Source organism: Calidris pugnax, unplaced genomic scaffold, assembly GCF_001431845.1.
Source record: "Calidris pugnax isolate Ruff unplaced genomic scaffold, ASM143184v1 scaffold188, whole genome shotgun sequence".
Taxonomy (NCBI): Eukaryota; Metazoa; Chordata; class Aves; order Charadriiformes; family Scolopacidae; genus Calidris; species Calidris pugnax.
The window spans coordinates 608,652-624,380 of NW_015091257.1; the positions used below are offsets into that span (position 1 = coordinate 608,652).

The window sequence follows — 15,729 nt, forward strand, 5'->3', positions numbered from 1 at the left end:
CTGGTCTGGGATGTGTTAACCATGAAAGGGTATTATACAATAGATGAGAAACAGTCGCACGTAGCTTTTGAAGTTAATGGGGCTTATGCATGATCTCAGCATGTAACTTTAGTAATGATTAGTGCTTAAGTCTGTGCTTGATGCTTGCATGAAGTGATCATTAAAGAAATGCACGGAAACGATAATAACCAAAAAAGATCTGTATCGCTCAGCTCTTAACGCTGGATTATTTGGACCTGACTGGGCACTGTGTGATAGCTGATTGATCCCATCTTATGCTTGTCATGGTTTGCTCAAGAAATCTACTGAGGAATTAAGTGCTGAGTTAAGCTTTGGGATTTGGGAGGTGAAGAAGTCTGGACCCTGAAAGAGATGGGTTAAGCAACAAACTCTGTAGAGGGCAACAACTGAGCAGCTGCTCTCAGACCCTCTTAGCGGGCTGGATTGCCTGCAAGTGTAGTAGGAGTCACTGAAGGAGGATGACTCGAAAGGTGAATTGATGCCTTCTAGACCTCTGTTCCAAGCAATCCACATTGTGCTATTTCCTGCTTAGAAATTCTGTGAGGAATGCTTTTCTACGGAAGTTTCTATAGGAGGTTGGGCTTTGAACAGTACAGTTTCTAAAACGAGCCCTTGGTCTGCCATGTGAGAGTCCTCAAGCCAGTGCGAGGGATGCTGTTATTTTTTCTCTCATGCACTTGTGCTCACAGACATACAAGCACAGACTGATGCAGAAATAGGACAGTTTTTGTACTCATTGCATATTCAGTATCTGTGTATTCCACTTTTTAAGAAAAAATTCTGTCAGTAGTGGGTTTATCTGTCTGTCTCCTCAGAACAGCTCTATGCAAGAGTTTGAGAGGGAGGTTTCACTCCAGAATGTAAGGAAGGCCTCTCTAGGAATTGGGAGTGGAGGGTACTCAATGTTACTGTAGAATATTTTGGAACCCTTCTGAGGGGGATGTTGCCCCCAAACCCCCTTTAAAGGATAAATAGATAGATGGGTTCCACTGCATTTGAGCAAATGACTGCTCTGAAGTAGCTGCTCAAATTGCTACTCTGATCTTTTTTTCTTGGATCGTGCTTTGGAGCCTTCAGTGTTAAGCCTGTCAAATATGATTGTGGTGATTCAAGACAATCCAGTTATCTAATTATCTGTCCCCCTGGAGAGCACTGTTTTGTATTGGGTGCTGCAAAAGGGAACATACGCCCATACCTTTTTTATCAATTTAAGCTTGCACAGCAAACTGGCAATAGTAGTACATAAGAGATCAGAGCTTCACCAAAAAAGATGGTGTTCAAATCTCGTGGGTTAGTTTTAAGTGCCATCATCTGCCTGGTATGATTTCAACATGTGATTCTTACAAAAAAAGGTTTAAAAATTAACTTATCCGCTTCACAAACCATGCAATCTTCAGTAATCACTGGGTTTTCCCAAGATGTCATTATATGAAAATCAGGTGACTGTAATACACAAAGCCACACTTACTCCCTTCCCGATCTTCTTCCTCCTCACTAATTGCTTCTGTTGTTAGTGTGCTGCCCTAGAAAAAACGTCTGAAGCTGTTTCCTGTTTGGTTTTTAAAATGTTGACAGTGCTTTGTATCATGAATCCCATGCACACAGAAATGCTCTTAATAGTTATCATGATTAATGGGTAAAGTTAATAAATTATTAATGGGTGTTAGTTTGACATCACCGTGAGTCATGAATGTACTTATCCCCATTTAGTACATGGGAAACCAAAAGAAGAGTAGCCCTACTGAAGGACCTAGGAATATCAAGAATTAGGTGCTCATGTATCTAATTTCAGTCTCCTCCTGGAACCCAGAATTTGAGATTAAATGTGTTGGTTTCCTCTCCAGCGGGTGGTGCCCAGGGGCAGGCTCCAAGGCATCCAGGAGGCTGTTGAGTGTCTACAAAAATGTTTTACCCAAGTGTGACATTCCTCTCCCTTCTCCCCACTGAATCTTTGTACAGCACAGTGTTAGGATTGTGGGACTGGGAAGAGGGAACATCTCAGAAACATGAAGCTGAGGCACCTTTGTCCTTGCAATGGGCTACAGGGCTGTTCTCTTGTCTTCCCACCAACTTCCCCTGTGGCTCTGGTGTGCCCCGCTGTGCAGTAACACAACCTTGACAGGCTGAGGACACTCAGGACACACGTGCATCCAGTCTCGGTGAGGGGTATACTTGCTTTACACAAAAGGGAGGTTAATGTAGGTTTCTGCCTTCCTGAGGGTATCTTCCAAGATTGGTCTTGCTTCTGCTGTGGCTGGTTTAAACAAAGCGGGCATCGCAGCCACTTTTGGTGAGTAAGTGCATGAGTGTGTGCTGTAAACTCCCACTCACAGAGAGATTTTGGCATTGGGATGCCAAGTCTAGTGCCCAGACTTTGGGACGTAAGGACCAAGCTCCTCTGGCTCAGCCACTTTAGACCCAGACAGGAGCAGAATTATGTCTCATCCGAGTACTTGGGAGACGGCTTTGGAGAATGACAGTGTCTTGGTTCATGTTTTATGAGCATAAACCCTCTCCTGGCTCGAACTTCACATGACTCACATTAGGTGATAGATCTCTCTTTAAGCTGGGAAGGGAACTGTGGTCTCATGAGATCTAGTCCAGTGACCTCTTTGCTAGAACCCCTTTCCTACAGTAAAATTCAAAATCTTGTTTTAGAACAGAAAGAGAAATACTTTTTTTTTTCCCCCTCATAAACACCTCTGGTCTTAGTTATCTCACGTGATGACTAGAGAGGTGCTGTGTGCAGAGCAGGATGTCATTTCAAGGCCCACCTGCATTTTTCAGAAAGGCAAGATAAAGGAAGATATAGGGGCTCTCAGCACCCATGCATTTCTAAGCACAGTGAAAGCTGAGCACCCCACATCTTACAAGTCTGAAGACCTTTGCTGTCATTACTTACAGGCAGACTAGATGTAGAAAAGAAAATCAGTGGAAATGTAGTTATTAAACTGACCGTATCCCTTTAGAAGTTGGGAAAAGCAACTCTAGAGGGCTTGTCTGAGGTGGTGCTACAGATGCATCTTTAACTGGCCAGTTAGTGGTAGGCATCCATGACATGCGTCAGCTGTTGTGCCCTATAAAGCAGTTATAAAGTCTGTGAATACCTGGTGTTATGTATAATTACGTCCCAGACAAAAGAAACAGCCTGAGAAATGCATCTCCCTGCAGATGTTGTGAAACCAGAGTTGAAACTCACAACAGAGACAGTAATTAGTACGGGTATTGTTCCAGGTAATTTTAGATAGCATTCTCACCGCCCAGTGAAATGTGATGATATCACCCTCGACCTGAAGGAGAACAGCATGTGCAAGACATAATGCTTTTCAAAGTGATGCTCCATTTTGATCACATCTCTATTAAGTGGAATGAAAAAAAAACCAAATTCACCCTGGTAGATCACTTGGCATGGGGCAGGGGGGAAGTGAAAATCTGTGAGTAGGAAAGAACTGGTAGTATTGGATCTTGGTGTGCTTCAGGTCTCCAGTGCACCCCTTTCAAGCTTATGTAAAACAGGTGGAAAATGCCATTCAGTCCATCCAGTAGCATTTCATGTGCACTCTGTGTCAGCAGAAGACCACGGGGAAGCCATGTCTGTGGTCACCAAATGCAGCTTATTGCCAGGATGCCCCTGTGAACACCGGGGAGCTTTCCTGCTTCTTACGCTTAAAAAAACGCAAATATCATTTGATAATGATATTTTAATGACCTTTTCTTTCCTTGACCTTCCATCCCCTCCCTCCCAACCACACACTGTGCTGACCAAAATCCAGCAGAAGGGGAGTATGTACTGGCACCCTTTACGTTTAAAAGTTAGACAAAGGCAAAACGGGCTTAAAACTACAGGTTGGTTGGTTTGTTTGTTTTTTAATTCTAACCTTTATGTCCTTTTTCTTTAATATTAATTCAATAATTATGTCATATTTCCATAGCTTTCATGTATTTTTCCTACTATCAGCCATGAGGGCTAGCATTTTGCTGTCTTTCTACTGTCTCATATGAATTCCAGAAACTTGTGCTTCTAAACAAAATACCAAGAATAATAAAGAAAAATATAAAGAGGTTCAATGGTGTTATGAAAGAAGGGAACGTCTTTCAGGGACATCAGCCCAGCGTGTTTCTGGATATCTCTTTATGAAGTCCTGCCATTTAGAAGGAGCTGCTTTAGTCTTACACAGAAAGATGCCTTCTAACTCATCCCCTCTTCAGCCTATCAGAGGTAGCATCACATCACAGCTGTGTGTACATCCCTTCTGTTGGGTCATCGGCTGTCAAATGATCTCCTGTGCTTTACAGGCTAATAAACCATCGCTTGGTTTTGAACCCAGTAATTAGTATCTGGCCCAAACAGTGTTTCTTACCCACCATGTCTCAAGCCTAAAAGAGAGGGAATTGATGGATTTGTGATGTATAAAATAGCAAGGAGAAAGCTATTGGAAGAAAATCTTCCTTTCCTAGCCTCCAGCCATGCTGAACAGAATGTGGACAAGAGAAAAATACGGGGAAGCCGTCAAAATACGGCTTAGAGGGCATCAGCCTCTTTCCATCTCCAAGCGACTCAGACATTCTGCATGCATGAAAAGTGTCTTGGCCGCATGGTACAAGTCTTTCAGAGACCCTCTGTGTCCCCCCACTGGCTTCAGCTGCTGAGGGACCATTCCCTTCCTCTTCATTTCAGCTGTAGCATCCTGCTCCCCAAGCCTGAAAGTCAAACCCTGCCTCTGCTCTCAAAGTATTCAAGTCACCCTCCTGAATTAGGCTCGATGCAAGCCATGAAGCTGTGAGATGCTCTTCCTTAATTGTCCTTTTTGGCATTCATATGAAAGCACGGTACTCAGTTAGAAGCTTGTCAACCTGGAATCGTTGAGGAAAGAAGACAAAAACCCTTCCAGAAATGTGTCCAGACTGACCTGAGATGCAAAGCAAGGAGAGGACTAGACAGGGATCTGATTTTTGCCTGGCCTCTGCCACTGATTCACTGCAATGCTTTCTGCAAGTCATTTATTGTGCATCGATGTGTTCATTGATTGAGGAAAAACAGTATTTATTTCCTTTCACAGAGTTGTCCCGAGTGTTACTAACCACCGCTTGTGCAAAACTTTGGATGAAAGGAATCATAAGAGTTCTAAGCTCTTAATATATATTACTTACTGTATTTTAACACAAATGTCATCACGCTAGGTAGGAATTAACATTCCACAGCCCATAGGGTGGGTACCTTTTCATCCACATATATATAAAAGTCATCAAGTGACCTGCCTCAGAGGAAGGCCAGCTGAAGACAGGTGAGTCTGAATTAACCTGTAGAATATTTATTTAGAGCCAGGAGCCTTGATTTTGTTTTGATTTAGCATTTTGTCGATATTGTGATTGCTACTCTGTTTCTGTCTAAGGCCTGTGGGAAAGGGGGAGGGGGGGGAAATAAGACTGATGATAACTTAATAATCTAGCCATTTTCTGCATGTGGAAACAGCTACAGCCTGTAGCTTTAAATGGGACCCCATATGGATTTGTCATTGAATTCATGGGTATTGGGTCAACTATATGGATCTGGGCTTGCGAGTGCTCGGTGTTAACAGCTCAAACTGTGCTACCGCGTGTACCTAGCCCTGGCCGTGGGCATTTGCTGGCCTGAATAAGCTCACTCAGGACAAGGGGGTCTTTCCAATGACAAATGCTCAGTGTTAGCAGCTCAAACTGTGCTACCGCGTGTACCTAGCCCTGGCTGTGGGTATTTGCTGGCCTGAATAAGCTCACTCAGGACAAGGGGGTCTTTCCAATGACACCGGTGGGCTCCTTGTGTTTGTGCATCCATGCAGTCTGGTTCGTAATGGAAATACAGGCTGGAGAAAAGGTCACACATCATTAAAATCAATAAGGCATTTTCAAGTGTTAATAGCATTGCATGATGATTGCCTACAAGACTTGGGGTGTATTTTGTATTTGAAACCCTCTTGGGGGAAACAAAAAACCTAGAACATTTGTAAGCCATAAAAACTGCTCAGTTTAGATGCATTCACCAGCAAGGCAAGTGCAGTCAATGTTTTTTCTAGTTGATAGCTACTATCTGGTGACATCTTGGGATTTTATTAATAAGCACAACAGACACATCTATTACAAAAGTGATTATCTGCCATTACCACACACAGGAATTAATGCAGAAATATTATTTTACCAGCAAAATCTTTGCCCTGCGTGCTCTTAGCAGAGGATTAAAGGTCATATTGCTTGATTTTTGAAAACTCATTTTTCCAAAAGCCAAGCAAAAATCCCATTGCCTTTTGAACAGAGAGGCAAAGGAATGAATGCACATTAGACTTCAAACACATACATATTTAAAGCAAATGTACGGTGTCTTCTCATTGTAAAGACATGATAAGGGTGCTCAGGAGGGGTCTTGTGATCAAGTGGTATAAAGTGACAGGGGCTGAAAAAGGTCCCAGGCTGCCAAAGGGGATCTCCCTGCTCCCAAGCTCCCCAGACTCCTTCTCAGTGTGACCGTGTAGTGGTACACGAGATGGAGGAGACATTCAGCTTCAGAAGAAGCCTGTATCCCCCAAACAAGGAAGAAATTAAGAGCAGATGGGGCTCCCATCACTTGCTTCTCCTCCCACCACCACTCTGTGAAGCTGGCGGCTGCATCCAGTGCTAGGGGTGAGGGGGAGACTGCACTGCGGTGAGGGTGACTCTGCTCCCCAACCCATCTTCAGCTAATGCCATCCCCATCTGGTGCCTCGGGGTGGGAGCTTTTGGCATGCAAGTTTTGCTTCAGGGCTGTTGAAAATCAGTACTGATTTCTTCACGTTTTGCAAACTGCTGTATTTCCAGGTCTTCTGGGACATCTGAGGAGAGCCATCACCATGATCCCTGCACTGCTCTTGCTGGGCCTTATGGCCCTTGTTGGTGAGCTGAGGTTTGGGTTTGGTGTGCTATCGAAAGCCCCCCAGGAACTCTTTGCAGAACGACTGCAGAGAGGAGGCGTGTGGTTAGGCCTGAGGTCTCCTTTCTGCAGGATGCTCTCAGACCCTGTGTGGCTGAAGCTCCTTGGCTGCTTGCCACCCACCTGCATCCCTTAAATAAGCACATCTGGAGCATGGGACTGACACCAAATGGGAGTCACAGACATACCTCCTCTTGATTTTCCCAGCTAACCTTATCTGATCTCTCTGCCTACTTGGAAATGGTGTCACAAACGCTGCAGGCTGTTTGATGGAGGCTATCCCTCCCTCAGTAACTGAGGAAGCAGGGTAATTGGCCCAGGCTGAGGAAAGCACTCTCCTGAATTAATTCCTCACCAAGTTACAGAGGGATACAAGGAAGTGATTCCAGCCAGGATGCTCAGGTACTGCCAGCTAGCATCTTAGGGACATTGGATGGCATCGAATGGAAAAAAACCCTCTGAAATAAATGCAGAGGCTGCAGTTGCCCTCTCCCATACTGGCCTCTAGTCCTAATGGAGCAGACACCTATTCATCTAAATTGTCATTAGCTTCATTTGTTTTGACTTATTCAATTAGAAAAGAGCAAATTTCTCTAGCTTTCATTGATAACATTGCTGATGGAGAAAGATGCAAGCATGGCCAACACAAGATGATGTGGATTATGGGTCTGGATGAATCCCTCATGCTTGACTTGTAGTCACTCGCAGCATGCTGTACGATATTGGTCTGAGATCTTGCGTGTTCAAACACCTCTGTTTAATTTTTCAGCTCCCTCCATGAGTTACAGTTGCTATGGCGATATAAGGGCTCTTCAGCCCCCCACGATCTCCTGTACAGCCGTAAGAGCCCCAGACTGTGGTAGGTATCGTTCATTGCTTGATTTGTCAAATTGTTTGTACCTGACAGAGAGACACTTTGCCTTCCATTAAATGTGGTGAAACTATTCAATTAGCCAAAAGGGGAAAACCAACACTTCCCCTCCACGAATGGCAGGTGCTGTGAAACCTCCAGACCTGTCGGGAAGCAGGCAGACAGATGTCACATCCCTCAGACAGGATCCTCGGCCTCTAAGCAAAGGGAAATAGCCTAACCCCTTTTCTATTGTAACTGCTTCTTCATCCACCAGGCCTTTAGCATCAGCATCCTCACAGAGCCCTGGGGCCTGTCTGCTCAAAGGGGAAGATGAGCAGAGCCAGGTCCTGAGTGCTGGTGTGTTGGCTGAGCTGGCCAGCAAGGACCTGCCAGAGACATTTTGCAGGGGGAAGGTCCCAGGTGTTGCCATCCTACCTCTGGGTAACCTGTTTTTGGTAACTCCTTCCCATTTCCTTCTTTCTTGCCTGCTGTTATTGCCCCATGTCACTGCACAGCTGAATACATCAGGTTCAGACCTCCCAGACCCCCAGGGGGTGTGTCCAAGCATGGATCTGAATTCACTTGCTTGTTTTCAAGCTGTCCCAAAATTACTTAAAAAACCCCCCACTTTTCTATCCACAGACTAAAAACATAGCTGTTAGCTGCGGTTTGGCTGGTCAGTAGTGATGCATCTCTTGCTTTTTCCAAATGCATTTTGAAATTTCACTTTTCTGACTCCAGAGGTGCATTTCCAGTGGAGCAGCAGCAGAAGAGGACCACAAACATGTGGTCCCACCTCCTGAGAAGCCACCCTCTTCCCCTCATTATCCTTGGCTACTGGTACAGCAGCTTCCTGGCCATGGTCAGAGCCAACAGGGCTGTGCTTGCTCCTCAAGCACCACTGCCTGACAGGGTGTAGTTGCTTTTTCTTTAAGACTGGAGTCACTCCTTTGAGACATCCGCTCAAAGGGAAAGCGAGGGTTTTGGATGGGAGGGTGTGTAAGTCTACCTTTTCCAACGCCGCAGGGCTTGCCATGGTACAGAGGACTGCTGAGGCAGACATCATACGCCTGAGGAAATATGAGGTGCCAATTAAGAGAGTGGCCAGAAACCTCTGCTTGGACCCGGCGCTCATCGCTGCCATCATCTCGCAGGAGAGCCGCGCTGGCCTGCTCCTGGAAAACGGCTGGGACCAGGGCCGGCAGAAGTACGGCTTGATGCAGGTACATCAGGACGGTTGTGCTTAAGTGTTATCCTGAATAGGTCGCTTCCAGGAGTCACATCCCGGGAGTACAAAGAAGAGGGGGAAGCTACAGTGGTGGTTGTGCTCAGAGGGAACCCCGTTTTCTTGCTTGACTTTTCTAGATCGGCAGGCAGCAACACCAACCTTTTGGAATGTGGGACAGTGAAGAACACATAAACCAGTGCTCAACTATCCTGGTTCTTGCAATTAATGAAGTACGGGCAAGAAATCCTAGCTGGACCTGGGACCAGCAGCTGAGAGGTACGTGATGGGCTATGTACCAGAAAGGGACATGCTCGAGGTTACATCTTCACCTTAGACAACGTCTGTTCTGTGTTCGAGACAGCACTTAAATGCATTCCTACTACATCAAAGTTTGTGCTTAAGTGTCGTCCTGAATAGGTCGCTTCCAGGAGTAACATCCCGGGCGTACAAAGAAGAGGGGGAAGCTACAGTGATGGTTGTGCTCAGAGGGAACGCCATTTTCTTGCTTGACTTTTCTAGATTGGCAGGCAGCAACACCAACCTTTTGGAATGTGGGACAGTGAAGAACACATAAACCAGTGCTCAACTATCCTGGTTCTTGCAATTAATGAAGTACGGGCAAGAAATCCTAGCTGGACCTGGGACCAGCAGCTGAGAGGTACGTGATGGGCTATGTACCAGAAAGGGACATGCTCGAGGTTACATCTAGAAGCAAAGAGGGAAAGCTGCATTACCTGCACCTGGCAAGGCATGATTAGCTGAGATTCTTAAACCAGAAAAAAATTAACAGCCTTCTTTTGCTTTTTGCTCTCTGTCAGCACTTTGGTTTGCAATTTGGGTCTCAGTACGCACATTGAAGGACTTTCTATTGGTGTGGGTCCTGCATGCTGGTCTGTTACTGCATCTTTTTGTTGGCATTTAAATACCACATTAAGATTTCTAGCAACATTTAATCAATACCAGGTGATGACTTGTTGTTTGTATTACAATAAGGCAGAAGGTCCTGAGTGATGGGAGTGCTGTGCTTTCGTTGGTGTCACTTTTAGGGAAAAAGAGCATCAGTCTGGCAGATTTTACAGCATCTCTTACCAAAAAAATACCAAAACCAAGCCCCTCAGAATTTTCTAGTTAATAGGGGGAACCCAAAACCACATACCAGCAAGAAGTCTGAATACAGAAGTTATGTCTCCAGCTCAAAACACAGCCTCCGATGCTTCTGCCTGCAGAACAGAGGTTGTGGTGGGACGCCAAGTTCCTTGGCAGCTTTTCTGCAGCAGGAAGCAGTAGGAAACCAGCCCAGCCTGGGAGCTGCCACAGCAGCATGGAGGCACCCCATGTAGCTTTGGGTGAAGGTTACCAGGCACAGTGTCGGCAGGTTGCCCCCTGACTCCAGTGACAAATGCCCACAGAGGGCCACTACCTCGAGCAGCTGGGCCACCACCAGTGAATGGCTGGTTCCATGACCACCTTAAATTCCTTGCAAAGGCATTGTGCTCAGTGAAAGTGAACAGGCCTCGAGTTACCCTCTTTTCTGTTCATCCTACAAGTGAAATGGCTGTCAGGTGGATAAATAAGGTAGAAACCAACCAAACAAAAGCCACTGGGGAAGGCAGAAAGTGAGTCACCACAACACAACAGGCTTATCGTGGCAGGCTGTTGATTGTGCCAGGGAAGTGTGGGATCCAGGTTTGCTTGTAGTCCCCCTTGCCTGCCTGCTGGTTTCACCCTGTGTTATTTCTTGCACTCCCATCCTTGCCTTTTTAGATTACACTCTTTTCTCGGACCAGCATGCCATTCCCACCTGCATTTGGAGAGTCATGGGTTCCTTCACTGTAGAAATAAGGCTCTTGCAAAATCAGTCACTTTTTGATAGTAAAGCACAATTAGCAATTTCCCAAGCAGTTGCGTGGTTTTGGTGAGATGCGTGGCCCTTCTGGCTAGGAATTTTTGCTTTTACGTGTCTATCTCTTACTTATAAGCCTGTAACAACTCCTTTTAACTCTTTCCAGGGGGAATCTGCAACTACCGTGTAAAAATGGGCAACTTCCAGGTCTACGAGCAAGACCCATGCGACAGAGACAACTACTACGTCAACAGCGTGATTAGGCGAGCCCAGTACTTTAAGACACATGGGTTCTAGGTCACAAACCCACCCCGCCACCGAGCCTCTCCTCTACTTAGACTAGCCCAGTAGTGATCGTAGTACCCAGAGCAGTTTCCTCACGCCTCCTGGTAGGACCGATGCTGGTGGCAACAGCAAAGACACCTTGCTCACGCTGGCAAACCCCAGCTCCACGCTCGCCCATGTGCAAGCTCAGCACTGCCTTCCAGGGGACCTGCAGGGACAAGAAACCATGAGCCTTTGAAAGGCAATCAGGGACAGACCAGTGATGTTTAAATGCTGGGTGAGGAAGGTGCCTCCTCTCATTCAGAGCAGAACATGGGGCTGTTTGTGTGTCCCCCAGGTGCGGGCATGCAAGCAGCCCTCCGTGGGCACTGGTTGTGCTCTTCCCATCTCTTCTGTCCACCTCCTTGCCTCTCCCTGGCCAACAAGGGGGAGAGGCCCCCAAATTGGAATCATCCTCCCCCTTGACTGTGCTAGCTAGTGAGCAATGAAAAGGCTTCTTGACGAGCTTCTGCTCTCTTCATGTTTCCCCACTAGCTACATGTTCCTGTGGCCAGCCCTGTGGGGGGCAACACTAAACACGCTTCTGCTAGTTTCCCGAGCCCTGGAGCCTACAGCCGTGGTGGGACTGGAGACCTCTTCAGGGTGAAAAGCAACCTCACAGAGGGCAAGCCATCTAGATGATAAGTACTGCAAGTGCCACAGCAGGCATGAGAAACATCTTTCCACTAGAGAGCAGCCCTCCCTGCAGGAGCCAGCCCCGTGTGTACCCGCCCCAGGAGTTGTATCATAACAATAGCGTTAGTTAAAAGAAAAAAAAAACAAAAACCAAAACGCACAAGCTTTTCTGCTTTAGCTTTGGCACCTTTATGCTGGGTCTCTTCCAAATTTAAAAAGCATCTCAGCATCTGTCCCTCTGCCAGGAATCCCAACTTCTAATTAGGAGTGAATTAGCTCTGGGTTTATAAGCTCTGTTTGAAAGTGTTCTTCAATGCGGATGGGTCTGGGTGCAAATTTAGGTTTACTGAGAATAATACTGAGAATAAGAGAGGAAATAAAGATAACTGTTGAATCCAATCTTTTTTTTTTTTTTTTTTCCTGGGGCCCGGTGGGCAGCAACCTGCAACTTGAGTAAATTACCCAATTCAGTACTCTTGGAATGGGTCTAAAATTCAATTTGAGAACATGGAGAGGAAAATTGTGCTGCAGACTGGGGTGGGTGAGAAGATCTGGGCTGGGAGGCAGAACATGAGGGAGCCCAAGCCCAGTCTCTCACACCATACATGTGAGCAGGGGAAGAAGGACATTTGTGTTTAGCCTTTTGAATACCTATTTCGGAGTCATCAGGCCAACTTTCTTCCAGCTGTCACCACTGCCGATGCAGAAGCGATGTGCCTGGTGGTCCTTGCCTGGCAGCACGGGGCTGCACTGTGGTGTGCTAGGGTTGCTGGGCAGGGTCGGTGCAGGCAGCATAACAGCTTATTTGGAGACTGCTTTGGCAAGTGGAGCAATTCTAATGCTGTGCTCCTCGTCTTCCCAGTCACTCGTCTGTTCAGTGTTGCGGCAAGGACTGTACATGACTAATGTATTTGCAAGCAAACTCATTTTATCATCTCTGGAGACCAGAGGGAGCTCTAGGACATGTCTAATGTTACTGAGGTTTGTTTTTTTAAAGACTACAGAAAACAGTTCAAGTGTAGACCAACCTGAGGTATTAAGCTTTATACTATTTAGTCTTCGGTGAATTCTGCACTATAATAAGATAATTTTAGTAAAATCGTTACTTTACAATACAAACTTGTGAAACGTCATATGGTTTGATCCCCTCTACTTGAAACAGCTTATGTGAAATTCATAGGTTAAAGTCTTTGGTGCATTATGTTATATAAACCCCTATGTTATACAAACCTCTTATGTAAAACTTATAAATGCATTTTTGGTAGATCAGTATAAACTTCAAATGGGGCAGGGAATCTCACTGCTGCCTACATTAATAACATTGGTTTTTGAGTTTGGAGGGTGAACAAGAGCAGAGCTTTCTTTCATTCCCTTTGTGTCGCTTTTAATTGCTGCCAGTAGGTTCCCTGCCACCACTGCTGGTGTTGCCATCCCTGTGGACCTGTGAGCTCATCGGGAGTCCAATTTCTCCATGCAGTACCTATGCTTCACATCATGGTAGCAACACCCAGGCGGCTGTAGACCCACCTGCTGGCTTGCTAGCAGTACCACAGACAATTATTTATTTTTTAAGTCAATTTAAAATTCCCAATTATGGGAATTCCATATTTTGTTGCAAATACTGTTGTAGAGTCTGTATCCTCTAAAACAGTAATATACTCTATTGTCTGAATACTGTTTTAGCTGTCTGTATGAGTGAGGCTCAGCCACAGTGTTTTAGAGTACCAGCACTTTGTAGCGGGTAAGGAAAATATCTGCAGAAAATGACTTGAAATATAATTGCTGATAAATTGGCAGGAAGGAGTAAATAATTCACTTTGTAGCGGGTAAGGAAAATCTCTGCAGAAAATGAGTTGAAATATAATTGCCTGATAAATTGGCAGGAAGGAGTAAATAATTAAGGAAAGTTTAACGCTGGCACACTGCCTTAAGATTCGAGCAAAAGCTTTCCTGACAAACAGTGAGTTCAGATAGCTTTTCCCCTCCAATCTTTTTCTGGTCACCCATGTCCATGTTACTGGAAGTTACTTGTCTGGCTGGTGTACACTGCTCTATTCGCTCTGGTCGCACTATTGGTCACCCCTTTGATAAGTGGACTATTAAAAACTATTTAAACTATTAAAGGCAGCTTGCAAAGCAAATGACCTAACACCAAGGGGTTGTTTAGTCTGGAGAAAGGGAGGTTGAGGGGAGACCTTATCGTTCTCTACAACTACCTGAGAGGAGGTTGCAGCGAGGTGGGTGTTGGTCTCTTCTCCCAAGTAACAAGAAATAGGACAAGAGGAAATGGCTTCAGGTTATGCCAGGAGAGGTTTAGATTGGATATTAGGAAAAATATCTTCAATTAAGCTGTTATCAAAGATTGGAACAGGTTGCCCAGGGAAGTGGTGGAATCACCATCCCTGGAGGTATTTAAAAGACTTGTAGATGTGGTGCTGAGGGACATGGGTTAGTGGAGGTTTTGGTAGTATTAATAGTTGGATGCGATGATCTGAAAGGTCCCCTCCAACTTAGACAATTCTACAATTCTATGAAGTAACACATCAGAAAAAGTAGAAGCACAGTGTATTGGGTCTGGCTGAGATTGAGTTATTTTTTTCCCAGAAGCAGCCCTCATAGTGCTGTGCTTTGTATCAGTAACTAGAAAGGTGTTGATAACACACAAGTGGTTTGGCAACCACTGAGCAATGCTGGCACAGCATCAAAGCTGTCTCTCCGACATTCCCACCTCACCAGTAGGCTACAGGTGGGCAAGATCTTGGGAGGGGACATAGGACAGCTGACCCAAACTGACCAAAGGGATATGCTATGCCTTATGATGTCTGCATAGCAATAAAAGCTAAGAGACAGGAGGAGAGGGAGGAGCATTCATTATTACAACATTTGTCTTCCAAAGGAACTGCTATGCTTCCAGAAGCCCTATTTCCCAGGAATTGGCTGGACATTGTCTGCTGATGGGAAGTAGACAATAAATCTTTTGTTTTACTTTGTTCCCAAGCACAGCCTTTGCTTTTGCTTTATTAAACTGCCTTTATCTTGACCCGCAAGGATTTTATTCCGTCTTATTTTCTCCCTCCCTTGCCCTGCTGAGGAGGAGAGTGACAGACCATCTTGGCAGGTTCCCGGAGTCCAGCCAAGGTCAAGTCACCACAACAGGTAAGGAAAGAGAAAAAGGATTTTATTCCGTCTTATTTTCTCCCTCCCTTGCCCTGCTGAAGAGAAGAGTGACAGACCATCTTGGCGGGTTCCCGGAGTCCAGCCAAGGTGAAGTCACCACAACAGGTAAGGAAAGAGAAAAGCCAAATTAGAGTGGAAATAAAGGTCTGGGGAATCACAGACCAGGGCGCCTAGCTGCAACACCAAGGAAGATGCTAGAGTAAAAGATTAAATGATTGATTTGCTAGTACCTTGGGGACCAGGAAGCTGCAAGAAACAGTGAGGAGGTCTCTGGCAGCCTGGTTTGGCGGGAAGAAACCACCTCAGACCAACCAAAGTCCTTATCTCGCTGGGTAAGTGGTCAAGAGAGAATCTGTGGTTGCACCGTACCATGAGCTCGATAAGGCAGCAATCAAAAGTGCCCTTGTATGTGAAGGGCCTTAAGATAAGTACAAAAAGCAATGGTTATCAGCAGCTTGTGGTCAAACTGGTGAGACGTTTCAAGTGGAGCCTCACAAGTCTGTCCTACACCAGTCCCTCTTAAACTTCTGATCAGAAAATTAATGGTAAACTCTCAAGAACTATCAAACCGTGGGTGATGGCCATACTGAGAGGGAACACTCCCTCCCTTGCCCTGCTGAGGAGGAGAGTGACAGACCATCTTGGCAGGTTCCCGGAGTCCAGCCAAGGTCAAGTCACCACAACAGGTAAGGAAAGAGAAAAGCCAA

At 45.7% G+C, this 15,729-nt stretch overlaps 1 protein-coding gene across 1 annotated transcript; it reads left to right on the forward strand.

Annotated features, from left to right (window-relative positions):
* Window positions 1-6,538: 6,538 nt before the first annotated feature.
* On the forward strand, window positions 6,539-12,244 carry LOC106898736 (lysozyme g-like). The gene is given in 6 exon segments (XM_014960166.1): window positions 6,539-6,570; window positions 6,794-6,924; window positions 7,731-7,820; window positions 8,841-9,037; window positions 9,180-9,318; window positions 11,052-12,244. Coding segments are annotated over 6 exon segments (720 nt in total). The 3' UTR covers window positions 11,183-12,244.
* The last annotated feature ends 3,485 nt before the right edge of the window (window positions 12,245-15,729 follow it).